The 26,478-nt window shown below is 36.9% G+C and overlaps 1 protein-coding gene and 1 long non-coding RNA gene across 2 annotated transcripts in view; one reads left to right on the forward strand and one right to left on the reverse strand.

Annotated features, from left to right (window-relative positions):
* The window catches only part of Hdc (histidine decarboxylase), a 130,830-nt gene extending 117,925 nt beyond the window's left edge, over positions 1 to 12,905 (forward strand). Inside the window, exons 14-17 of the mRNA XM_089105358.1 lie at positions 6,045 to 6,231; positions 7,998 to 8,165; positions 10,053 to 10,226; positions 12,260 to 12,905. Coding sequence (XP_088961484.1) covers positions 6,045 to 6,231; positions 7,998 to 8,165; positions 10,053 to 10,226; positions 12,260 to 12,474 — 744 coding nt within the window. The 3' untranslated portion in view covers positions 12,475 to 12,905. The remainder of the gene's footprint in view (positions 1 to 6,044; positions 6,232 to 7,997; positions 8,166 to 10,052; positions 10,227 to 12,259) is intronic.
* The window catches only part of LOC148940820 (uncharacterized), a 45,487-nt gene continuing 29,077 nt past the window's right edge, over positions 10,069 to 26,478 (reverse strand). Inside the window, exon 3 of the long non-coding RNA XR_016143382.1 lies at positions 10,069 to 10,205. This is a non-coding gene — a long non-coding RNA (uncharacterized LOC148940820). The remainder of the gene's footprint in view (positions 10,206 to 26,478) is intronic.

The following is a 26,478-nucleotide window of genomic DNA, read 5'->3' on the forward strand; positions in this document are numbered from 1 at the left end:
TCTATGTAAGGGGTGGTCGTATAAACTTCAGAGGTGGCTCATTCGATTGAAAATGGAAGTTTTAGTTATCTTTTTAAGAATCAAAAGTGATCGGAGGGAATCTACCCCCCACTCACACACGCACTCTTTCCCCCAATGTATTCAATCCAAAATTTTGAGAGGGCAATTTTGTTTGAAAAAGTCAAAAAATCAGATAAGAAAATTTTGGGGTCAACATAACCCCCACCAGTGCTCGGGGAAGAGTTGTAACTTATGCCCCTGGGCATAAAAGGTTTTTATGGAAGAGAAAGGCTTCAGAGGGGGACTCAAATGGCTAGAAATTGAAAATGGTAGTTCCCTTTTTAAGTGTCAGTAGTGATGCGATGGTAATTAAGCCCCCCCTTCCCACCAACCTTATTTTCCCCAAATGCGTCTGATTGAAGTTTTTAGATATTCATTTTGTCCAAAATAGACCAATTGAAGGTTCTATATCCCTTTTTAAGAGTCAAAAGGGAGCGGAGGGTGACTATGTCTCCTGCTGTCTTTACCCAAAATCCATCCGGTCAATTTTTTTAGATAATCTGTTTTGTTAAAATAAGTCAAAAGAGCAGATAAAAAACCTCTAGGGTCAACACTATCCCCTAGAGTTCAGGGGCAAGTGTTGTATGTTATTCCCTGGGGGCATTTATGCAATGTTTTGGTGCAAAGGTTTCTAGAATAGTTCAAAGATCGGATAATCCCCTAGGCCCTAGGGCTTTCATATCAATAAAATTACCGTAAAAAACGAAAAAAAACAACTTGGGGCTCTTCCTGGTAAAATGGTCATGAGGAGCATACATTTATTCATGGGACGTTGATTTTAGAGAAGTCTTCAAAATATCTTTATAGTTATCTTTATAAAAAAAATTTATATCTTATTTCTCTGAAGGTGCTTTTTCCAGTACCTGATGAATATGTAGGAGTTAAATCTACCCTTTTGATCTATTGACTCTGAAGTTCAAATTTAATATTCAAAAGTGAATGCTAGGTATCAAGGAAATTTTAATGTTTTCAAAAAGAGTATAAAGATTATTTGTCTTTAAATCAAAGATTTTCTATAGATCTTTCTTTTTAAAATTCATTCGTGCCAAAAGGGAGTCAGACTTTTGTTTCAGATTAGGGTTTCCTTTTTGAAAATTCCTGTAAATTATTTTCAAACTAACATTTTATTATTAAGGTTAATCGAATAATAGTTACCTTTCCTGAATAAGCTACAAATATAAATGTCTCTCACGAGACAGTTTGAATTGAAGTTATCAAGTATTTTGCAGTAGGTTGCTTAGGTTAAAAAAAAAAGAAAAAAGATCGGATAACCCCGACCCCGACCCCCACTCAAAATACTTGTTAACGATATTTTATTCCAAAGCTTAAGGGAGCTGAACCATGGCCATCTTTGCGTGGCCCGACCCCCCCCCCCTAAAAAAAAAAAAAAAAACAAGCAAGCAAAGAAAAATTTATTAACGATATTTTATTCCAAAAACTATGGGAATTTACCCCTGACCCTCCATGGCCCGACCTCCCCCCCCCCAAAAAAAAACAAAAAACAACAACAATTTATTAACGATATTTTTTCCAAAACTTATAGAAGCTGACCCCTGGCCCTCCCTCCATGGCCTGATCCCCCCCCCCACCGAAAAAAAACAAAAACAACTTATTAACGACATTTATTCCAAAAGCAGAGAAGCTGACCCCTGGTCCTCTCTCCATGGCCCGACTTCCCCCCCCCCAAATCCCACACAAAAAAACTTATTAGCGATATTTTATTCCAAAATCATGGGAATTCACCTTAAATTTAATAGATCTTTTTAAAACTGTTAAAGACACCTATATCTTCACTACTAGCAAGAGTTTGACTATTGCCCGTTTTCCTAACGACAAAAACGTAAGGTCTACTGCGTTTTGGCGCTTTACTAAAACGAATGATATAACAAATATTTTCTTTTGTACTTATTACAGCATTAAAAATAAAATGAAAATTGCAGTGAAACCAGGTCAAGATTTACCAATAGGCCCACTAGGCCCTGCGGTTTTCGCTATCCCCAAAGTTTTTGGGATTTCCCTGAAAATTTTGCCATATCGGAGCGGCAAAAACGTTTAGGCCTTGAAGCGTTAAAGCTTTAAATCCGGCCCTGAGTGAAATTAAATAAAAAAAACAATTTTTTTAAACTGAAAGTAAGGAACGATATTAAAACTTAAAACGAACAGAAATCATTCCGTATATGAAAGGGGCTGTCCCCTCCTCAACGCCTCGCTCTTTACGCTAAAGTTTTTTATTGTTTTAAAAAATAAAGTTGTGAGACAGAGTCAAACTTTAGCGTAAAGAGCGAGGCGTTGAGGAGGGGACAGCCCCTTTCATATACGGAATAATTTCTGTTCGTTTTAAGTTTTAATGTCGCTCCTTACTTTCAGTTTAAAAAACTTGTTTTTTTTATTTAATTTCTGATCGTTTTTTAGTTAATGCAGCTTTTATTTGCATAAAAATTTTACTTTTCTTTTGCTAAATGGATGTCTTTACAAATTAACTTACGTAACTAACTTCTATATTCGTATATTTTTCTTCTAGCAAAAAATACAAAGTTACACATTTTTGCAGATATGAGCTTGAAACCTATGTAATAGGGTTTTCTGATACGCTGAATCTGACGGTGTGATTTTCATTAAAATTCTTTCACTTGTAGGGGATGTTTCCCCGCTCTTTAAAAAATCGAGTAAATTTTCTCAGGCTCGTAGCCTTTGATGAGTAATACTAAACTTAATAAAATTTATATATTTAGAATCAGCATTATAAACACATTCTTTTGATACATTTACTGACATCAAAATTCCGTTTTTAAAAGTTTCGATTACTATTGAGCCGTATCGCTTATTTTTTTATTGTTTTTTTTTATTACTTATATGTTATTACGTATATTAAGGGGTTCTCCCCGTAATAAATAACACGCTCTTTAATTTAAAATTTAAAAAAAAATTTATTCACAAACCCCTGAATCACAAAGGCCTTTTAATTAGAATAGATAGCTCTTTTGAAAGCACTAAAAAAAACTGTAGCGTAAAGAGTGAGGTATTGACTTGGGGGAGAACCCCCTCACATACGTTATAATTTCTTTTCGTTTCAAGTTCTAATATTCCTTCTTACATTTCAGTTGAAAAAACTTATTTTTTTTATTTAATTTCTGATCGTTTTTTAAATAATGCTTGGAAAGCCGGCACCCCCTGCAGAGAAATGTCTCTTACCCCAAAGAAACAGCCTCAACGGAAATATTCTCCAGAGTAACCCCCTCCTCTAGCCCCCCCCCCTCTAGAAAAAATCCTTCCTGAAAATGGTTGTATACTTCCCAATAACCAATAAATAATGCTGGCAAGTCCGGCGCCCCCTTCATGGCAATTTCCCTTCCCCAACGGAAAATTCCTTCATGAACAGATCCTCCAACATAACCACCGACCCCCCCGTACCTCCCCCTAACACCAAAAAAAACCTCCGGAAAACTTCTGTATACGTACCAATAACCCATACTATATGTTAACATTGGGTAAAGTTCATAAATTTAAGCCCTCGCTTTGGGAACTTCGGGGGATTAAGTCATCCTAAAAGACATATTTATCATATTTTCGACCATGCTGAACAAAATGGCTATCTCAAAATTTTGATCGGGTGACTGGGAAAAAAATAAGCGTGGGAGGGCGCCTAGTTGCCCTCCATTTTTTTCGGTCACTTAAAAAGGGCAGTAGAAATTTTAATTTCCGTTCCAATGAGCCCTTCCACGATATTCTAGGACCACTGGTTCGATACGATAACCCCTGGGTAAAACAAAAAAAAAAAAAACAAATAAACACGCAACCGTGATATTTATTTTGGCAAAAAATTGAAAATTCCACATTTTTGTATATAGGAGATTTAAACCTCTACAGTAGGGTTCTCTGATACTCTGAATATGATGGTGTGATTTTCATTAAGGTTCTATAACTTTTAGAGGGTATTTCCCCCTTTTTTTGAAAATCAGCCAAATTTTCTCAGGCGCGTAACTTTTGATGGGTAGCACTAAACTTGATGAAAGTTATATATTTGAAATCAGCATTGAAATCTGATTTTTTTTATATATCTATGTGATATTTGTATCAAAAACCCGTTTTCTAGAGTTTCGGTTACCATTGAGCCGGGTCGCTCCTTACTTACAGTTCGTTACCACGAACTGTTTGACAAAATCTTGAGCTGGTGAGCTTTCAGCAATTAATATCATCATATGTCAAATATTCAGTTTGATTTTATTTGTACTTTCCAAGACTGTTCAAGACACATATATTGTAGTTTTCAGTAAAGCGCCAATTACGCAGTAGGTTTTAGACTTTTACAGTGAGGGAAGGAGGCAAAACTCAAACTCTATTTTGTAGTGTTTTTTGTTCGTTTCAAGCTTCATTTGAATATTCAATTTAAGTTTCGCTCGTTTTATTATTTCCTTTATATTAGTACATATTGTATGTTTGTTTGCTATGATTGTTTATTTAATTTCTGTTCGTTTTGGGTCTCATTTATTCTTTAATAGTAATTTCTGGTCGTTTTGAGTTTGAGTTATTGTAGGTTTCTATTTCTACTGATCTTAAGTTTAATCTGGCCTTAACTTTCTTTAAGAAACTTCTTTTTCGGAAAGTTTTTTTCTAATTAATTAATTAAAAAGTCGAATCCTATTTAGGGTTTTACCCTGGGCTTCTTCCATAAGTAAGTAAAACCTGAAATATACAGATAGATTAAAATTGACTTCCGACTCTGACAAGCAACCTTAAGCCAACATTTACGTAAAGGTAAAAAACAGATTATTCAGTAGTTTTCAATTTTATATTTCTTCTTCCGGGGGCCCACCTGTATTGAACGACATTTCTCTCCCGTATGCCTTTTGAAAGTTCACATAAAATAAAATTTATATCACAAATCAGCTACTATTGTATTTAAAATTGACAATGATAAACAAAGAAAATATCCAGGGAAAGAATTATCATCCGTTGAGACGACAATCCTCATATGGCACCGCCGTCGGTTGAATCGGTCATATTTGATCGATAAATCCTGTTCAAATGTCAGCCATCGCTATTATTTAGTCACTCATCTCCTTTTAGTTCGACACGTAAACTGAGGGTACGCGTACCGAGGATTGATAATTACTGATATAGATAATATTACGTTCATATCCTGAGCTTTACTAAATGCCTCTCTGGGGTCCCGTCTCGATTTTTTCTTATAGTTAGTTTGAGGAGTTGTAACTGGTTGTCTTTTTTTTATGTAAATTCAGGGTGGCGAATGTGATACGCTACTCTTATTTACGTAATCGCTAATTAGCCCATTTTTCTCAAATTTAAACCATCTCTCCCAATTTTGAACCAACAGTAGTAGAACCAACGGAATTCTGATTTTACTGTAAAAGGGATAGTTTTTATTGGCTGTCAGTGACACTTTGATTGAAGACATAAAATACCACTTTGTATTTCAATATCTTTAAGTCAGAAATGAAAAGTGAAAGATAGAATAAAATACTTCATTTGCTGATTTTCATTTTTTTTCTAGAAAACATAAGAATCAGATACTATCGAAAACTTCTCTTTCTTCTGAACTTCCTAACTTAGACAATCATCTTTAAATTTCTGAGCCTACTAAAAAATATTTGGCTGAAAGTAAGTTTTAGGAAAAATGAAAAAAAAGTAATTTTTATTAGTTTGAAGCGTGAACTTTCAAGAAACTGATCGCTGAATATAACGTATCTCTAAGAATTGTTTTTCTTGAGGATAACTCAATAAACGTAGCCTAGAAACACGAGTCTCTGATATTCGGAGTGTGAACAGTTTTAGCAGATCTACCTAAGAGAATAAAAACCTAATTTCATTTTTGAAAGAGGTTTCTTTATATTTATTTTAATATTTCTTATAGGGTTTTCTTATTTAGTTTCTGTGGTACTTATTGACTGATCAATTTTGTTAGGAGCAGTTGAAGTTTTGGGCATTCAACCTGCATAAAAATTTCAAATTTACCCTTATTTTAGGGTAAATATGTCATTCGATTTACAGTGACATCTACGCATACTACACTAGACGACATTAAACGAGACTGGTCCATAATTCAGAATACAGCTGCCCAGATTTTGACACTAAATGGTATTATAGAAGACGCGGATGTTAAGACTGATAAGCCTGCTTCACGCAAAGAAAATGCCAGAGTTCCTCTTAAAGGTTAGAAATGCACCTTCCATTGAACCTAAATTCTGATTTTTTTGTATGTGAAATTTTGAGTTTTCTGCTAAAATTTTGAGCTCCAGAGCAAAGAGCAATGAGCAATGTAAGCTTAAGAGCATCAGTCAAAGATCTTTTTTTCATTACTAAAATTTAAATGTCTGTAAAATCACATGGAGAAACCCAAGATCTTTTTGATTTCTCATGGAAGAAATAAGCGTGATACATTTCATGAAGATTTTCAAATCCTCTTTCTTTTAAGGTATACACAGTGTATTCCATAAACAAAGAATAACCACTTGAAGATCACTTAATTTAGCTCATATTTCAACAAAAATTTGTAGCCAAGGTGTGGCGATAGACAGTTGAAAAGAAGCTTGTATAAAGGGGGTCACAAGTAGAATTGCAATGCAAAGTTGAATTAAAAAGAGTAGGCATCACTGTAATTTTACTCTTGAACACTAGTTAACTTTATGCGGAGGAGCCACTAACCAAGGTTTTTGGCAGGGGCGGGAGCGGATGAATCGATTTTACTGACTTACTGGGATTTTTACCGACAAAATTCGATATTTCGGTAAATTTTGCTAATTATGGTGGAAAATCGACGAGATTGCTGTAAAATCGGTAATACTTGGTCATTCCTTAATGACATTTTTTACCTGTTTTATGCTAAGGAGCTTTTTTTTCACTCAAAAGAAGTAATAAGTCGAATCCTTTTGTTACTGTATTTATCTTTTCATTCTGAAAAAGCATCTTCGAAATCAAAGTTGTTACCAAATTTATTAGAGAAAGCTTCCAAAGACAGGATAAAAAGCTAGCAGCCCAGCAGTCTCATTTAATTTCCCACAGCCAAAAAATCCCGATTATGCGCAAAGAATAAGGTACTCGAGAACGTACCAGTTTTTTAAAAATGTGACAAAAGAATAAATTAACATAAGCTAGGATTCGCGTAATACATCAATTGTGTAGTTATTCAAGTTCACAATCTTCTGCAAAATTTTATTATAAAACAAGTCTCTATTCTAAGAGAGACTTGGGCTGCTTGCACACCAGTATTTTAATTAAAATATCTTAATTTAGCAAGAGACCCTGTTATTAAGGAGGTTGTTCAGCTGTGCTGTTATCGAACGACTTGGTGCTAAAGTGAGTTGTTAGCTTTGGTAGTACTGGTAGAAGCAGCATTAGTAGCTTGAAATCTATGAGTCTTCTTTAGTTAACCCTACCTTCAAGAATGGTCTTGGTTTTGTTAAGCAATATCCTGCTAATTCTTTTTTTCTTCTTTTTAGATTGAATAACAGAGTCTATTCATTTACTATTAGACGAGCCTGAGCTTTATAGCCGTTTTTATGTAGGTCGAAAAACTTGATTCAGATCTTTGATTTTAGGGATTTGAGCCCATCTTATTGCTAACTCGTCTTTCAGAATTTTGAATACTCCTGCGCAGGCAGCTGGTCTGGTTATTGAGATCTAAAATCCAATGTTAATTTTCTGGTTGTTACTGAATTCACGACCTTCAACTTTAACAACACGTATTTTTCCGTCTCCATCAAATGCCTTTATAGTGAGCCAAATTATAATTTATAAAGATCATTATCCACATTTGCGGAGGAATATTTGTTTTATCTTTCATTGAAAAGGTCCTATCCCTATAGCGAGAAATTTGAAATTTCATATTATAATTTTGAAACCGTTGATCACTGTTGTCACTCTAAAGGAATGTGTAATTTGGCTCATTAGTTTTAATCACAATTAATTTGATTTTGCAGAAACTAAGAAAAGTAATTTTGGTACAAGTCTGCTACTGGCCAATAGTCCCATGTCACCAAAGATCGTAAACGGTAGCTTTGCTGCAATTTTTGACCAAGGAGACTTCCTTTTCGAAATTGCTAAGAAAATAGCACAACTTAAGCTGAATCAAGGAAAGGGTAGTCCAGGTAATAAAATGAGTACTAAAAAGCATGGACATTTTGTTTTAATGGACGCAAGTCAATTTTTCGAAAATCGCAATAAGTCTTCCATATAATAGTAACATTTTAACAATAGTTGTCTTGTGATTTTCTGGTCGTCTCAAACACGCTAATTTTTCGTCGGGACTTATTGTAAATGATTGTAGTAGCGTTATTTTTTGTTTTGTTAGTATTATACGGAGATCTATTATTTTCTAAAATTATTGATACTGTCTCTAAAATATAGGGTAAGCTCGAGGCAACCTAAAGAAAAAACAACACAAAGCTTTTGGTCTAAAATTAATTCACCTCAGAAAATTTTCCCCCTTATTGGCATTTCAAAAAAAAAAAAAAAAAAAAAAAAAAAAATTCTGATTTTAAAAACTTATAATGACCTCATGAGATGTGAGGCCAAACCAGCCTTGCGATCTGTACAAAGCCTTACACGCGGGCTTAAGACGAGTCAACGGTAAAGTCAATTTTGTTGCATGCCTCTCTCACCCGTTCTCTCCATTTTCAATATCCAGCCCACTAAAAACTATGTCCCAAACAAATATGGGTAATTATAATCATATTTCAATCATTTGTAAGTTTTGAAAAATGGACTTGTGCCCATTTGGTATACCACAACAGAAGCTGATTAGTGGTATTTTATTTTGGTTTTTATTACTGAAATGATAAATTTATGTAGAATTTTCTAAGTTTATTGTTACACGGCTTTGCATGCTGCATGAATGTCTTGTCTAAACAATTCATCGGAGGTTTGCAATAAACTGTTTCAATATAATAAATATAATTCTTGAAATAACTTGTAATTATTGAAACAATACAAAATTTGTTATAACTATTGAGTTACATAATTGTTCGTTTCTAAAATCTCCTCCAAAGAAAGCTTACGTTTGAACATTCCAAGAAAGATTTCCATAATAAATATTTTTAAATTTAATTCATTAACATAAATGTTAAATTGAATAAAACCTAAGCGGCCATCGCTGACTTAGCTCTTTTTTATCTCTTTTTCAAAGAGTCTAAACTCTTTCTCCAAAAAATATGTACACTATACAAAACATATATAGTTTTGCTGTGGCGAATGCATTTTTCTTAGATGGAGTAAAAAAAATTTCTTTTTAAGCAAAAATAACATTTTAGATGTAATATAAAATGTATTAATTAAAAAGATAAGTTAATAAAAAACTACTTCAGAAATAAACTAATAAGCGGCAGTAATAGCTGAAAATGTCACTATAATTTATAATACCTTGCATGGTTTTGTTAATTAATACTTTGCCAGAGGCTTTTTGTTGTGTTATGTTAATGGCCCCCGTTAATTATGTTTATGTTTATTCATATTTTTTTATTAAAATAAAGTAATCTTAAAAGCTATGACTTGCTTGGTAATAAACATTCAAAATCAAAATAATTAGTTTTAAGCTATCATTTAGACTTGTAGCCTTTGAAGGAAAAAAAAAAATATTCGGTTCGTTTGCATCTGATTTCTTCTTTATTTTCATCTTTAATCCTAGTTTATTTCGTTCTGTCGACTTCGACCTAACAACTGTTCTCCGTAGTTTTACTTAGTTAATAGATGAAAAATTGGCTTCAAGTCAATTTGACAACTTTTAAACACACAAAATTCCATTTGTGAGTCAGGCTATGAGTATTTTATTAGTTCGCTTTTAAGGGTCTCAAACTTGGAAACGGAAAAGGAGGATCGAGAATAAACAAAATTAAAAAGTAACTGCATTTATAGGTTTTCACATTTTAGTGCGGGAGGCTCTTCCACCCTGAGTCTGGTTCCTCTGACTACATCAAAGGCTTAGGTGTCCGCTTCTTACAGTCCATTCTTGGCTCTTGATTACTCTTTTACATTCCTAGCCGTTGGACGTCGAATAAGAGGGATGCTAGTGTCTTCCAACAAGCAGTATTCACTTGATTCTCGAATGGACTTAGTAGAAACAATTGTCAATGCGCCATCTAATCTTGAGTCAGCTTTGGTTAGAGAATCAGATGGTGAAGTTAGCACAAGCCCTGAAGAAGAAGAATGGACAGGTAATTGTTAGCAAATAATAATTTTATGACAGGCTATAATGTAAAAAATGTATTATTTATTACAATTGTGTTGTATATTTACTTTAATGGCTGTATGACACAAAGCATAGTTGCATTATTTTGATTCCTGTTTTTCAACGCAGGCAGTTGATGCAGGTGAATAACCCCCCTACCAATAGCAAGATAAGTAATACATGATCAGGTTCAGTGAATATTGACTGAAGTGACACCCAAGTAAGCTAGTGATTACAGAAGGCACAGAACAACCGAGTGATACGAACGGATATGACCTATTGGTCGAACGTGTCAAACCCCATACAACAAAAACAACAATAATATTTTTAGGGTTTGGGTGTCCCTGTCTATTGCTTCCAATTGTTTTCATATTCTTTGTTACTCAACTCGACTGATGGATTGATTGATGATGGTGCTGACCAAATGCTGATGGTGTTCTTAGGAGGCTATCTTTTGAGGATAACTTCGAAAAAAGACACTAAAAGCAGTTAATTGCACTAGAGAATAATAGAAATATAGGAAATACTGATATTCTATCTTGGGGAAGGAGGGGTGTCATGCTAACCTCTCTTGCGCACGTACCTGTTTGTATAAATAAATCTTTTATCTATAATATATAATAAAATTTAGATAAAATTTTCATTTGAAGAAATTTTTTTTTCTGATTGATAGATTAAAAGATTTACCCTCCATTATATCAATTTATATTGAGCAGTCCTTGCCGAGTGATTAGCACGCTAGACTTGAAATCCTGAGGACAAGGGTTCAAGTCCTGGCGTTGCTGGTTATTTGGTTCAGAACGGGTCAATGGTGTGACTATGTAAGCTCAGAGTCGACCCAGCTCTGAATAGGTACCTGGAGTAATATGGGGAAAAACGCGGCAAGCGTCGGATGATTTGCCCCTAACTACATATTGCACTCCTGACCGGAGGCAAAAAGTCAGGTGATCGGTACCTGAGCTACGCAGGCCATTGGTCAGCAAGCGAAAAAGTTTTTTTATGTTTTTATGACGATTTATAACTAAGGATAAATACTCAGGAATTTGAGTAGTGTCACCGACAGTCTTCTTCAGAATTCCTCTGTTTTAAAAGCATTTTAAAGTTACCCAAGTTTTCCTGGAGGCCGTTTTCGATGACTATTGACAGAAGTATTTTAAAGATTATGGTTTTCGAACGGTAATTTTGCGGAAAGGTCAACTAATCTTGCTTAGTTCTGGCCTGGTAATGCCAGAAGGCAGGAAACTAGTCGGAAAGGATTTGCTTACTGAAATATCTTGGACTTTCGAAAATACAAATACGCCAGTTTCTGTGTCTTTAAAAACCTTCCAATGCGTACCTTTAAAAACTTCCTATGGCTGCTTTCAAAAACCTTCCTATTTGTTTCTTTAAAAAACTTCCTATGTGTGCCTTTAAAAACTTCCTATGTATGCCTTTAAAAATCTTTCTGTGGCTAATATCACTATAGTATCACTATAGTTTATAGTATCTATATTTTCACTATATTTTCACTTTATAGTTACTATAGTTTCACTATAGTATCACTAATAACTGTGAGAGATTTGGAGGCCACTTGTGTCAATAATTTAGAACGATTCACTAACAAAAAGGTTACTACAAAACTGTCATAATGAAAATTCATAAAACAATGATTTGGCGATTTCTAAAATGAAAATGGCATGCGAGTATCTGTATAAAAGATTTGAGCCAAGTATTGAAATCGAGAGGTTTGGGTTGTAAAGGTAAAACATGAATATACTGTATTCCCATCGGAATCTCTTTCAAAATCGTAATGTACAAGCCAACTCACAAAAGATTTAAACCATAAGATTTAATCTTATGTTATTATGTTATATATTATTATGTTATTATATTATTATTAATGTTAATCTTATGTTTTTTGTGTTTTACTGTCAAATAAAAGGGGTTTCCCTATTGAACTGTTATTGGTACTGCTTACCTTTTTTTGGACTCTCCCAAATTATATAAGGGACTCCCTTTAATAAGTTTTTTTTGTTTTAGATAACCGTACTGTCTACGAAAACGGCCATCGTCGATATCACCGTTCCCAATCAATTGATGCAAACACAAACCATGACATGGCACTCAGAACTACCAACGTTAAAGGAAAGCCATCAGTAGTAGCCATTGCAGAAAAGGAAGAAGCTTATGGCTCTTCCGAGTCTGAGAATGAAAAAGAAAAGGCATATTGCAAGCATTGTGGCAGGCACATTTAGTTTACCCCATAAATCTGAATTGGCCTCGTCTTATTAGATAAATTAAGATTTATATAAAAAAAAACCACCTATGATCATTTTAAAATTGATTTGATCTATTGTTGTTAGACTCTTTAGCTGTCGTACCTAACCAATAAAATCTTCCAAATAACACTAAATAGGACATCTTATTGGATAGAAAAATATCAGTCGCTGAGTTTATTTTTTTAAGGGTAACATAAATCAGAGGTGGCTTAAAATTTCATGGGCTAATCCTTTACCAGAATCATTACTAAACCCAACCAGCAGTAGGTTTTTTGGGAAATTAGGTCAAGATCACTATGATATAAATTGTGTTCTTCAAAAGGTCGGGTTTGGTCTGCCAGTTAGGGCTACTTCTAAGAGCAATCATTTGTCCTAGTGAAGGCACCTCGGATGCTTGAGCTCTTCCCCCGGCCCCCCGGAGGCTTCTTGTATCACAAAAGTTTGTGCTAAACTCTACAAAAATAACTTCTGCATCTTATTGGTTTGCTTATGAATTCACATTAAAGTGATGGAAAACCCCAGATTACAGAGGCACCGCTTACGGAGGCGGGAAAGAGGCAATTTCCCCAGCCTAGATTTCAAAAAGAATTAAAAAACCTTCCCAACCCTAGATTTTGAAAACACCTTTTTAGATCTTCATGAAAAAAAAACGAAAAATATCCTCGTCCCTCCCCCCACCCACTAAATTTTCACGAACTGATGCTTTTCTGGGAATCCGGTCGACTCTCAGAAAACATTTTCTTAGCTTCCTCCCTCTAGCTAAACCTTGGGTATGCCCTAACACCGCTGATAATTTTTCATAATTGAGACAATTATGGTTTGCATGAAGTTTTATTGAATAGTTGAGAGATTATTGCACCGGCAGAATGCTTCCTTTATTAATATATGGGTAGAGACACAGATTTCTTAATCACGGAGCTAATATCTCTGTTAAGTGATATTTTTTTTTTTTTTTTTCAATTTATAAATGGGATTTATTTTACTATATACATAAAAACAAACAAACAAAATACCCCCAGAAGCAAGCTTGTGCGGGGGTAATCCCTTCTAAACTCATAAAAAATCATAATAACAAAATAAGATCCAAAATAATAACTCTTTTCAATTAATATTAATAAAAATACCCGTTCTGCCCTCCAACTAAAAAAATAGTAATTACCGTATATAAGGAACCAATCTAAAATAAAACCGTACCCCCCCCCCTTTTTATCCAAGTCATTAAAAATAATAAATTACTAAACAATACGATCTCAATAAACTACGGAACAGCAGCAGGTCATCCACACATTTAAGTTCCACTGGTAAACTATTCCAAGCACTCGGACCGGCACTTAACAAGGCGGTTGTGATTCAAGCAAATGCGGGACAATCCAATGAACCAATTAAGAAGAAGTATGTAGATTTAAATGCCAGAATTTTACGACAGATGGGAAACTACGGAAGGGACGCTGGAGTACCTGAGGCTTATAGCAAGAATATTAGTTTTAAAGTGTAGCGTTTTAACCGTGTATGTATTACCGTGTATAACCAACTATTTACTTGACGATTAAAAAGTGCACTCCACTCGCTCTTATATTTTAGGCCGAGAAGAAAGAGAAGAATTTTGCAACAATTTTAGAGCCATGGGTGACATCTGATGCAAATAAGTCTGAGGCAAGGGTAGTTTCCGGTGGCTATTATTTCCAAGAGAGGGGAGGGGAGAATTTTCAGTGGGGGGACATCACCTAGGGGGAGGGGAATCACCGGGGGAAATTTCCGGGGGGGGGGGGAATTTCCGGGGGAGAAATCTCCTACAGGGGAAATTTCCGGGGGGAAATTTCTGGGGGGAAATCGCCAGAACCCCTAAGAAATTGCAGACCAGTTAAAGAAATTTTGAAGTTTTGATTGTATTTCAGCTTACAGAACTTCTTCTTGTTCAGTCCACAAACAGCTCAACTAATAAGACAGCCGACTTCCATTCGCCCTCTTGAAATAAAAAATACACTGATATCTAGAATTCTTACACTGAAACAAACAGTTAAATATCCACATTTCTTATGTCATATTAGGTGCTGAAAAAAACATCTTAAATATTTAACCATGTTGAGTCAATTAGCAAAAAATAAGGAAGGGGGAGGGCAAATCTGTATTTTTTTCAAAATTTAGGGAGGGATTTTGTTGTTTTTTCATTTTTTTCAATGAAAATACCAAAAAAAACCTTTTCGACTAGAATCCCGAAAAGTTATTTTTCAAAATCTAGGGGGGGGGGAGGTTGAGCAACAAAATTCCCTAATTGACGCCACTGTCTTGACCACTCGGAAACTTAAATTCTTTTTTTGTTGTTGTTACAAATTAATTCATTGTATGTTAGTCTTCAATGACTTTTACCATTATTGAACTAGAATTACCTGTATAGATAGGAAAGGTAGATGGTTAATTACAGTATAATTGCCTTAAAAATCAGGGATCAAATGGTAGAACCTTCCTCAGAAGGAGAGGAGTGGACACACTAGTAGAAAAAAGTCATTAACACAACAAAGGTGGCAGTTTGGAATTGGCGATGACAGATGTCACCACCTCTTACTCCAATTCTTGAGCATTTGGGTTACATTGCTTTTAGTTTTAAGTCCGTAAAAAAGGAAATTTTCTAATTCTTTGTATCTTTCTTTCTAAAATAAAAAAATTGTTGTAAGCTGTGAAATTAGTGGCAAACCAGTTTGATTTTGGCACTGAAGCAGTGATGAGTACCTCAACTAAATTTCGCAAAACACTCGTCATCAAATAGGAGCCACAACACACAAGACAAATCTTGTGTGTTGCATATTTGTGAAAAGGTCCATAAAAGTCCTGCATTCATCTTCAATTTTCTGTTCGGCTGAACAGCTTTCTCTATTGAATTTAAGAAGATATATTTATCATCAAAGTCAATAAATAGGCAGAATCTTAGAATCATCGTTGCATGTTATCTTTTCGTTGTTATAAACCAAGCTAGGACTGGTGCACAGAACATATTTAATATGTTCACAAGATATTTAAGCCTGTTCTTTCATTTTGCTCAGCAGTAACGAACTAAGTCCAGCGTTTAGGCTGAATCTCAAAGTAATGTCTCGTTGCAGATCATTTCCTCAGGAGGCAATTTGAAGGGTATTACATTTTCATTTATGTTTAGATCTCTTCATGGAAATGAGCGGTAATTAAAGAGCGGTCCTCATCAACAGCAAACGAAACAGGAACTTGACAACAATCTATAAATCAAAACAATTTACTTTTCATGTGGATTCAGGATCTATAAAATGTTTGTTTGAAGTTACATATCAATAGTTATTGGTTTTACATGTATTTTATTATATATATAAAGGAAGAAAAAACCTCCCAAGTTTGCATCATATACCTCCAAAGTTTCCTCCAAAAATCAGAATTTGTCGTTTGAAGCCCCATTGTACTCCTTGAAAAACTAGAAGACTTTTCCTAAAATTAACTTTTTTAGTATTTCAGTTCCCTCCCCCCTTCCATGGATGATTTTTAAGGGTTCAAAGGTGATAACTTCGAGCCAATGACCATGGATGATATAAATAAGACTTATATTATTTAACTTGTTTGCTCTTTTAACTTTTGCTGCTCTTCTTAAGTAGGCCTGACAAAAAACAATAAACTACCATTTTCGGACAATATATGTTGCAGGGTCCAAATTTCCTAATGTGCAGAAAATGAGATACCCATTTTATTTAGGGTATCAACGAGCCTTATTAAAGCCTGCCAGTTTCCACCGGCGCACTCTCGAGTAGTAGTGCGTTGTTGAGCAATCTGTAATTTACTTACTACAAAATAAAGAACAGATAGAAATCAAGCAAAAAAGTTGTCTTTTAACATGAAAGAAAAGGCATCGCTTAAACTTGGAATGAACATATCTAGTAAGTTCCTCTATGTGAAGCCCTTGCCCCCTCCCCTCAAACCTCTTTACGCTGAAGTTTAACTTTTGATTTTCAACAAAACGTATTGACAGAGGACGTAAGTAAAACTAGCCAGTTTGCAATTGTAAATGTTTTAAAGTTACTAAAGTAGGAAAGCATAGAAAGTATAAGATTACTTTAAATTATGGGAGCTTTATTTTTCTAGATTTTAAACTAAAAAGTTGTTTTTTATATTATCTTCCTACTTAAATTGGATAAAGTTCGGACTTTCGTTTGCATTTCTCCTATTTTACGAAATTTAATAGCTAGCCTACCAGGGGTGGATCTAGAGCAACATCTTGGGGGGGGGGGTGTTTGAAAAGGCCACCAACTAGAAAAATTTTGCGGGGGGAAAATTGGCAAGGGTGCCAATAATTAACCAAATTGACAAATATATTAAAAAAAAAACAGTGGAAAACAGAAAAAAACAAAGAATTAAGGCATCAGAAAAAAATTGGCGGGGGGGGGAGGTCCCCCGCCCCCTGGATCCACCACTGTAGCCTACTAAATTTATCTGTACCTGCGTGTTTTAACCTGTGAGAAGGTATCAACAGTGGACAAATATTATGGGCTACAAAAGTATAGTTTGAGCGCACTGTTTGCCTTTGCTTTTACAGCCTTTTATAACCGTTAAACTCTTTAACTTTAAACTTTTGTAATATTTTAATAACTGTTGTTATGAGGTATTGAGCATATGTTTTTATGAGATTTGCTATGTCTAATTTAATTCAATTAAATCTTAAATAAAAAATAATAACATATATTGTGGAGCCAGGCATATCATGGACGCCCAAAAAGCCCCTCTAATCACTCGGTTAAATGCGTATATTCAACCTTTGCTTGCTTGAATCAACAGATGATTTTGACTAAATAACACCGCAAGGGGGTGAAAGGCCCAGACAAAGCTGTTTTCAAACATACTTTTTTAAAATATGTCCTCCCTAAGGAGATCAGTATATGGTTTTGATGTTAAAGCGCCAGACAAAGGTGTTTTACAAGTACTCTTGCCTAAGCCTTTCCTCCTTCGACATTAGACCCAAGCTATGTGCCGATAAATAAATAAAAGTTCAAATAGGGATCAAATCCTTATGAAAAAATATAAATGTTTTTACTTTTATAACTTTAATAAATCAAATAACATTAACATTTTGATTAATAAATATCAGTATATGTATATTAAACTGACAATGCACATTCATTTGTATTTTTTTCGGTAAAGTGCAAATTATGTTCTGGTGTTGGGAAGGCATCGGGGTTTTGAGCCCTACATATGTTAACTTCTGCTCGTTTTGAATTTGACTCGGTTATTTATTGTAATTTCTGTTTGTTTTGGCTTTCATTTATTTATCGATGCTGATTTTTGGTAGTTTCACGCTTGGTAGATTATTTGATTTTATTTTCGCTCATTTTTGGTTTAATGGAGTTCTTTACTTTTCTTTGAAAAACTTATTTTGTGGAAAAAGTTTGCTTTATTTAATTACTGTTTGTTCTATATTGACATAGTCTTTTCAGGGAAAAAGAAAATAATAGTTAAGATCTTTTCGTTTTTTTCAAGACTTTATAGTTTGGCCTCCTATTTGTATGCTGGAGAAAACTTTTCAGCAATTTTTAACAACATGCACCCTTTTAAAAATTTGGACACAAATAGTAGTGTTTAATTTAGTTTCATACCTCCTCTAGTTGATCTGAAATAGAAAACTTGAAACCATTCGCAAAAAAAATCTGTTTACTTTCTTTGATAGTTTGGATACACTTACGCTATTTTGAGTTGGTTAAATTTTAAGAGCAGAAGTAGTCCCAAAAGTTTGAACATAATGCCCTCAGTCGTTCGTCCTTGAGATACTGCTGAGATGCCTTATTGGGAATTAGCATTAACACAGTGCATTTTGATTTAATCTTAAGGCAACATTTAGTTTTTAAACACAATGGGCAAATGGGAGGGTGGGCGGGAGAGGGGAATTAGTTGCCCTCCAATCCCTTTCAACTATTAAAAAGGGCACTAGCCCTTTCAATTTCCAATCGAATGAACCATTTTTGAGTTTCTACGTCATCGCTTTCTATAAGCACCTTATATGCCCCAAAGGCATAAATTATAACCCTTGCCCTGAGGGCTGTGAGGGGTTTGTCATCCTCAAAGGCAAAATTTCCAGACCTTTTAACTACGTTAAACAAATGGATATCTCAAAATTTTGATTGGATGTGTTTGGGGAAATGGTGGGCGTGAGAGGGGCGTTAGTTGCTCTCCGATCCCTTTCAACTATTAAAAAAGACACTAGCACTTTCAATTTCCAATCGAATGAGCCCTTTTGAAGTTTCTATGACAACGCTTTCAATAAAAACCTTATATGCTCCCAGGGCATAACTTACAACCCTTGCCCCTTCTGAAGCCTATTGCTGATTCTAGGCGGGAGCAAAGGGCTAGCTAAGCCGGGAAATTTCCACGGTGGTGGTGGGCATCCAGGCAATGACGCTTGACCCTCCGTCCCTAGCAGCATAGGAAATCCGCTAGCGCACTTCAGATTGTTGAAGGGGCGTAAACATCACTGAGCTCCACATCGAGTAAGGTGATGGCCAACGCACTTTGGATAACCGCAAGACTGAGGACCTTGTGTTGTACCTTATCCTCAAGAAACGCTCAGTGATGAAAACAAATATGATGATGAAAAGTTTGGCTACGGCAACCCCGGTATTATGCGATGTGACAAGAATGGCGCTCTCATCAAAAAGTATGCTAGCTACCGTCTTATCAAGAAGATAAGACCTGAATATCGGCTGCTGCAACACGTGCTCAATTAAATGTCCATTGAAACAATCTTTTGTAGCGGATGAATTTTATCTTTATAACCTTGATATTCTGTGCGTTTCTGAGACGAGACTAAATGGACGTAACATCTTGACCCTTAGATCCTCGTCTGGGAAGGCGATCTCTTTTTATAACTCGGGACCATTAGATGGATCTGGCCGAGCAGGAGTAGGTATCCTGTTGTCCCCCAAAGCAGTTACTCGGCTCATCGAATAGGAGCCTGTGTCTGAGAGAATCATATGGGCAAGAATTAAAGGTCGCACCAACAATCTGACTGTCCTTAGCGTTTACGCCCCAATAAGAGATGTCACTCAACAGCAAAAAGATCAGTTTTACAGTGACCTGTCGACAGTCATTGATAAGATTCCCCGGAAAGATATCCTCCTAATTGGAGGCAACTTCAATGCCAGAATCGGCGGAAAGCTGAATAACTCGGAACATGCGATCGGCAAGCACGCCCTCGCAAACACGTGCATAAATGGAAACAGGCTTTTGCTGTTCGCAATTCAGAACAATCTTGCTGTGGCTAACACCTGGTTTGGTCACAAGCCGCGTCATACATGAGCAAAAGAATTGCATTGTGGAAGAGAAACGGCCCAAACAGATTATCTCCCTGCATCCCAACAATATAAATCCTTGGTGGTGAACTCAAGAATGTACAGAGGTACTGACATGGGATCGAAAAATGGATTTGACTACATCTTGCTGAAGACAAGGCTAAAGTACAGAATTAGCTCAAGGAAGACTACTATGCCGAACCAGAAAATAGACGTGTCGAAGCTGAACGTAGATGAGTACCGAGTAGCATTTGTCCTTGAACACTCAAACCGCTTCGCTGTCCTTCAAGATGACACCGAGGAGGCAGTCTCGACTGATCAGTGCCCCAAGATAAAGATTGAGAAGAAATGAAGCAAATTTAAGGACCACATCAATGAAGATGCCTCAAACATACTTCGGTTTGTAAAGCGTAAAATCAAGAGATTGATCTAAGAAAAGCCAATTAAACTCTCTCCTAAGAAAAAAGAAATAATCAAAGATAAGTCCTCCATATACTAAGTGCCACAACAAGAACTTCACAAATCGGCAAGATCTGACAAAAAAGCTTACTGGCTGAACATCGGCATTAGTTTGGAAAGAGGCGCATCACGGAATGATATATAAAAACTCTATCAGAAACTTGGAGAATGCACTGGGAAGAAAAAGCAAACTACCATCCCCTCGCTTAAGGCGAAGGATGGGAAAATAATCACAAGCAGCGAGGAACGTATTGAAAGATGGCGAGTTCATTTCCAATAGCTATTGAGACCAGGAGACAATAGTAATCGAAAGCAACCACTTACAGCACCGCAGAACCCCCCGCACAACCAGGCTTATGAAAATGTATGTACGGACTCACCCTCCAGGGATGAAGTAGTTAAGGCGATCTAAGTTTTGAAAAACCATAAAAGCCCAGGAATAGATGGGATTCCTGCCGAGCTACTGAGAGCTCTCCCAGAGGTGGCAAGGGATGAACTTCATTGCGTGATAACACATGGGTGGGGCAGTGAATACATCCCAGATGACTGGAAGACCTAAGTAATTGTCTCTATCTTCAAAAAAGGAGACCGAATGGACTGCAAAAACTACCGAGGTATATCCTTTATCCCCATTGCTGCCAAGCTGTTCACAGTCATACTTTTAAATAGATTCAGAGACACCAGAAACAGCCGAACGCGACCCAACCAAGCAGGATTCAGGCCGGGTATGGGTTGCTGTGACCAGATTTTTAGCCTGCGACAGATCCTTGAACACCGGTTTAAACACCAGCAGGAAACAATCCAAATCTTCATAGACTTCATTACCGCGTTTGATTCGGTCCATCGTGATGCAATATGGGAGGCAATGAGAGAGGATAGTGTGCCTAAGAAGATCATCAATCTGCTCAAGGCATACTATGCTGGAACAAAGACCCGGGTAAGAGTCGATGGCGATCTTTCAGATCTGGTCCTGATCGAGGAAGCTGTACGTCAAGGCTGTGTCCTTTCACCAACTTTGTTCAACTTCGTCATCGATTGGATCTTCAGGGTCCTGGACAATTATAAAGGCGTTGCAGTGAGCCAGTCCTTCTCCGTCACAGATCTTGACTATGCTGACGATGTGGACATGCTTGCTGAATCCGTTGCAGAAGTCCAGGCTATGATAAATGACGTGGCAGTCAAGGCACTTTCGACTGGTCTCCAAATAAGCCTACCAAAAACAAAATCCATGCGAACAGATGAAACCCCTGTGACCCTAAATGGTAATCCGATAGAGGACGTCCAGTCATTCAAATACCTCGGATCGATGGGAAACCCTGCCGGTGAATCTTCAGAAGAAATCCAGAGCCGCATATCGTCAGCCTGGAGTGTCTTCCTTCAATTACGGAAGTATCTCTGGAAGCGGAGCGAAATATCGCAACGCACAAAGCTCCGAGTGTATGAAGCTATGGTTCTCTCTGTCCTCCTCTATGGATGTGAAACGTGGTCACTTAAAGCAGCCGAAGCGTTGAGCTTGAATATATTCAACCACAAATGCCTGCGCTATATCCTGGGTATCCGCCTCTCAGATAGAATCTCGAATGATGAAGTAAGGAGAAGATGTGGGGATCTCCCATTTGTCTCTGACATTGCTAAGCATAAGAGACTGAGATGGTTTGACCACACAATGCGCAGACCAGATGACCACGTAAGCAAAAAATGCCTCAAATGTCTACCACTATCTGCATGGAAGAAGAGGGCAGGAGGCCGAAAGAAGACGTGGCTAGCAACAGTTAAGTCTGATCTGGAGCCAATCGTGGCATTCCGAAAATACGGCCGTCGCTGGTATCGCCAGTGGCTGGAAATGGTGGAGCCTGTCACTCTCGAGCGAAACCTATGGAAGGAGACATATCGTCATCTGCTGGGCACCACTATGAGTCTGGATGCGGCTTGAACGTGCAACAAGTACAAGTACCTGAAGGCTGTGGGGGGGGGGGGGGTTCATCCTCAAAGACCTAATTTCCAGAACTTTTAACTACGTTGAACTCAATTGCCATCTCAAAATTTTGATTGCATGTGTTCTGGGAAATGGTGCGCGTGAGAGGAGGGTTAGTTGCCCTCCAATCACTTCTGACTATTAAAAAAGGCACTAGCCATTTAAATTTCCAACTAAATGAGCCTTTTTTGAAGTTTCTATGATAGCACTTTCTATAAAAATCTTATATGCCCCCAGGGAAAAACTTACAATCCTTGCCCAGAGGGCTGTGGGGGGAGTTTCATACTCAAAGACATAATTTTCGGACCTTTCAACTACGTTAAACAAAATGTCTATCTCAAAATTTTGATTGGATGTGTTTGGGGAAATTGTGGGTGTGATAGGGGGTTACTTTCGCCCCCCCCACACCAATCTCTTTCGAATATTAAAAAGGGCACTAGCCCTTTCAATTTCCAATCGAATGAGCCCTTATTGAAGTTTCTACGACAACGCTTTCAATAAAAAAAAACTTATATTCTCCCAGGGCATAGCTTCCAACCGTTGCCCTTGAGGTCTGTCGGGGGAGTGTAATCCTCAAAAACATAATTTCCAGAATTTTTAACTGCTTCGAACAAAATGGCTATCTCAAAATTGTTTGGGGAAATGGTGAGTGTGAGAGGGGTGTTAGTTATCCTCCAATCACTTTCGACTATTAGAAAGGGCACAAGCCCTTCTAATTTCCAGTCGAATGAGCCCTTTTTGAAGTCTCTAAAGCATCGCTATCTATAAAATCGTTATATGCCCCCAGGGCATAACTTACAACCCTTGCCCTGAGGGCTCTGAGGAGGTTATCATCCTCAAAGACCTTATTTCTACAACTTTCAACAACGTTGAACAAAATGGCTATCTAAAAAATGTTATTGGATGTGTTTGGGGAAAAGATCGACGTGAGAGGGGGGTTAGTTGCTCTCCAATCACTTTCAACTATTAAAAAGGGAAGTAGTCCTTTGATTTTCTAATTGAATGAGCCCTTTTTCAAGTTTCTACAACAAAGCTTTCAATAAAAACCTCATATGCCCCCAGGGCATAACTTACAACCTTTACTCTGAGGGCTGTGAGGGGAGTGTCATCCTCAAAGATATAATTTCCGGGAGTTTCAACTACTTTGAAGAAAATGGCTATCAAAAATTTTCATTGGATGTGTTTAGACCCCGGCGCCGCGCCGGCGGATCGACCGAACGCCGCCGACCACTTTCGACTATTAAAAGGGCACTAGCCATTTCAATTTCCTATCAAATGAGCCCTTTTTGAAGTTTCTACGACAACGCTTTCTATAAAATCTTTCATCCCCCAGGGCATAACTTACAACCCTTGCCCTGCGGGCTGTGGGGGGGGGGGGGGTTGTCATCTTCAAAGACCTAATTTCATCAGAACATTCAACTACTTGGAACAAAATGGCTTTCTAAGAATTTTGATTGGATGTGTTTGGACAAAAGCTGGGCGTGAGAGGGGGTTAGTTGCCATTCAATCACTTTCGACAATTGAAAAGGGCACTAGACCTTTGAATTTCCAATCGAATGAGCCCTTTTTGAAGTTTCTACGACATGGCTTTCTATAAAAAGTTTATATTCCCCCAGGGCATAACTTACAACCCTTGCCCTGAGGGCTGTGGGGGGAGTGTCCTCGTCAAAAACATAATTTCTATCTGGAAATCAACTACACTGAACAAAATCTCAAAATTTTGAGTGGATGTGTTTGGGGAAATGGTGGGCGTGAAAAGGGCGTTAGTTGCTCTCTAATCACTTTCACCAATTAAAAAAAGGCACTAGCTCTTTCAATATCCAAACGAATGAGCCCTTTTGAAGTTTCTACGACAGCGCTTTCTATAAAAACCTTATATTCTCTCAAAGTCGAACTTAAAACCCTTGCCCTGAGGGCTAGGCGGGGGGGGGGCATTGTCATCCTCACAGACCTAATTTCCATAACTTTCAACTATGTTGAACAAAATGTCCATCTCAAAATTTTGGTCGGATGTGTTTAGGGAAATGGTGGGCGTTAGAGGGGGTTAGTTGGCATCCAATGACTTTTGACTATTAAAAAGAGCATAGCCCTTTCAATTTCCAATCGAATGATCCCTTTTTGAAGTTTCTACGACAACACTTTCTATAAAAAAAAAACCTTATATGCCCCCAGGTCATAACTTCCAATCCTTGCCCTTAGGGCTGTGGGGGAGGTGTTATCCTCAAAAACATAATTTCCGGACTTTTTAACTGCTTCGAATAAAAGGATTTTCTCAAAATTTTGATTGGATGTGTTTTGGGGAAATGGTGGGTGTGAGAGGGGTGTTAGTTATCCTTCAATAAAATTTGACTATTAAAAAGGGCACATGCCCTTTTCAATTTCCAATCAAATGAACCCTATTTGAAGTGTCTACAACACCACTATCTATAAAAACTTTATATGCCCCCGGGACATAACTTACAACCCTTGCCCTGAGAGCTCTGTGGTGGTTATCATCCTCAAAGATCTAATTTCTAAGACTCTTAACTACGTTTAACAAAATGGCTATCTAAAAATTTTGATTGGATGTGTTTGGGGAAAGGGATCGGCGTGAGAGGGGGTTAGTTGCCCTCCAATCACTTTCGACTATTAAAAAGGGCACTGGCCCTTTGAATTTCCAATTGAATGAGCCCTTTTTCGAGTTTCTACGACAAAACTTTCAATAGAAACCTTATATGTCCCCAGGGTATACAACCCTTACCCTGAGGGCTGTGGGGGGAGTTTCATCCTCAAAGATATAATTTCTGGACCTTTCAACTACTTTGAACAAAATGGCTATCTCAAATTTTTGATTGGATGTGTCTGGATAAATGCTGGACGTGGAAGAGGTGTTAGTTGCCTTCCAATCACTTTTGACTATTAAAAAGGGCACTAGCCATTTCAATTTCCAATCACAAGTTCATAAGTTCATAAGTTTTTGTTAATCCACATTCATAAACAAATAAATAAATTAAACAACACTTTCACGCTGGAGAAAACCTATGAAGGTTTGCGATCGCGCGAAAGTCCACGTAACTTCTTACCTATTAACTCAACTATTTACATAAACCTCAACTATTTAATTAAAACTATTATAAATAAACCAAAACTAGGTTATTATAAATAACATAGATATAAAAAAAATAAAAAAATACAGTTAAAACAAATAAATAACGGAATTAAAAATAATAATAGATAAATAAAACGTAAAAGAAAAATAATAATATAAAATATAAAATAAAAATAATGATAACAAATCCAGTCTCCATCACTCATTATACTCAATCCAATGAGCCCTTTTTGAAGTTTCTACGACAACGCTTTCTATAAGAATCTTTCATACCCCCAGGATATAACTTACAACCCTTCCCCTGAGGGCTCTGGGGGGGGGGTTGTCATCTTCAAAGACCTAATTTCAAGAACATTCAACTACTTGGAACAAAATGGCTATCTAAAAATTTTGATTGGATGTGTTTGGACAAAAGGTGGGCATGAGAGGGGGGTTAGTTGCCCTCCAATCACCAATCACTTTCGACTATCAAAAAGGGCACGAGACCTTTGAATTTCCAATTGAATGAGCCCTTTTTTAAGTTTATACGGCAAAGTTTTCTATAAGAACCTTGTATACCCTCAGGGCATAACTTACAACCCTTGCCCTGAGGGCTGTGAGGGGAGTGTCCTCGTCAAAGACATAATGTCTATCTGGAAATAAACTGCACTGAGCAAAATGGCTATCTCAAAATTTTGAGTGAATGTGTTTTGGGAAATGGTGGGCGTGAGAGGGGCGTTAGTTGCTCTCTAATCACTTTCAACTATTAAAAAAAGGCACTAGCCCTCTCAATTTCCAATCGAATGAGCCCTTTTGTAGTTTATACGACAGCGCTGTCTATAAAAACCTGATATTCTCTCAAAGTATAACTTAAAACCCTTGCCCTGAGGGCTAGGAGGGGGGGGATTGTCATCCTCACAGACTTAATTTCCATAGCTTTCAACTACGTTGAACAAAATGTCCATCTCAAAATTTTGGTCGGATGTGTTTAGGGAAATGGTGGGCGTTAGAGGGGGTTAGTTGGCATCCAATGACTTTTGACTATTAAAAAGAGCATAGCCCTTTCAATTTCCAATCGAATGAGCCCTTTTTGAAGTTTCTACGACAACGCTTTCTATATAAAAAAAAACTTATATGCCCCCAGGGCATAACTTCCAATCCTTGCCCTTAGGGCTGTGGGGGAGGTGTTA

This window comes from Artemia sp. Qi Xiang Cuo, chromosome 19 (genome assembly GCF_049724085.1).
Source record: "Artemia sp. Qi Xiang Cuo chromosome 19, ASM4972408v1, whole genome shotgun sequence".
In the NCBI taxonomy this organism is placed as follows: Eukaryota; Metazoa; Arthropoda; class Branchiopoda; order Anostraca; family Artemiidae; genus Artemia; species Artemia sp. Qi Xiang Cuo.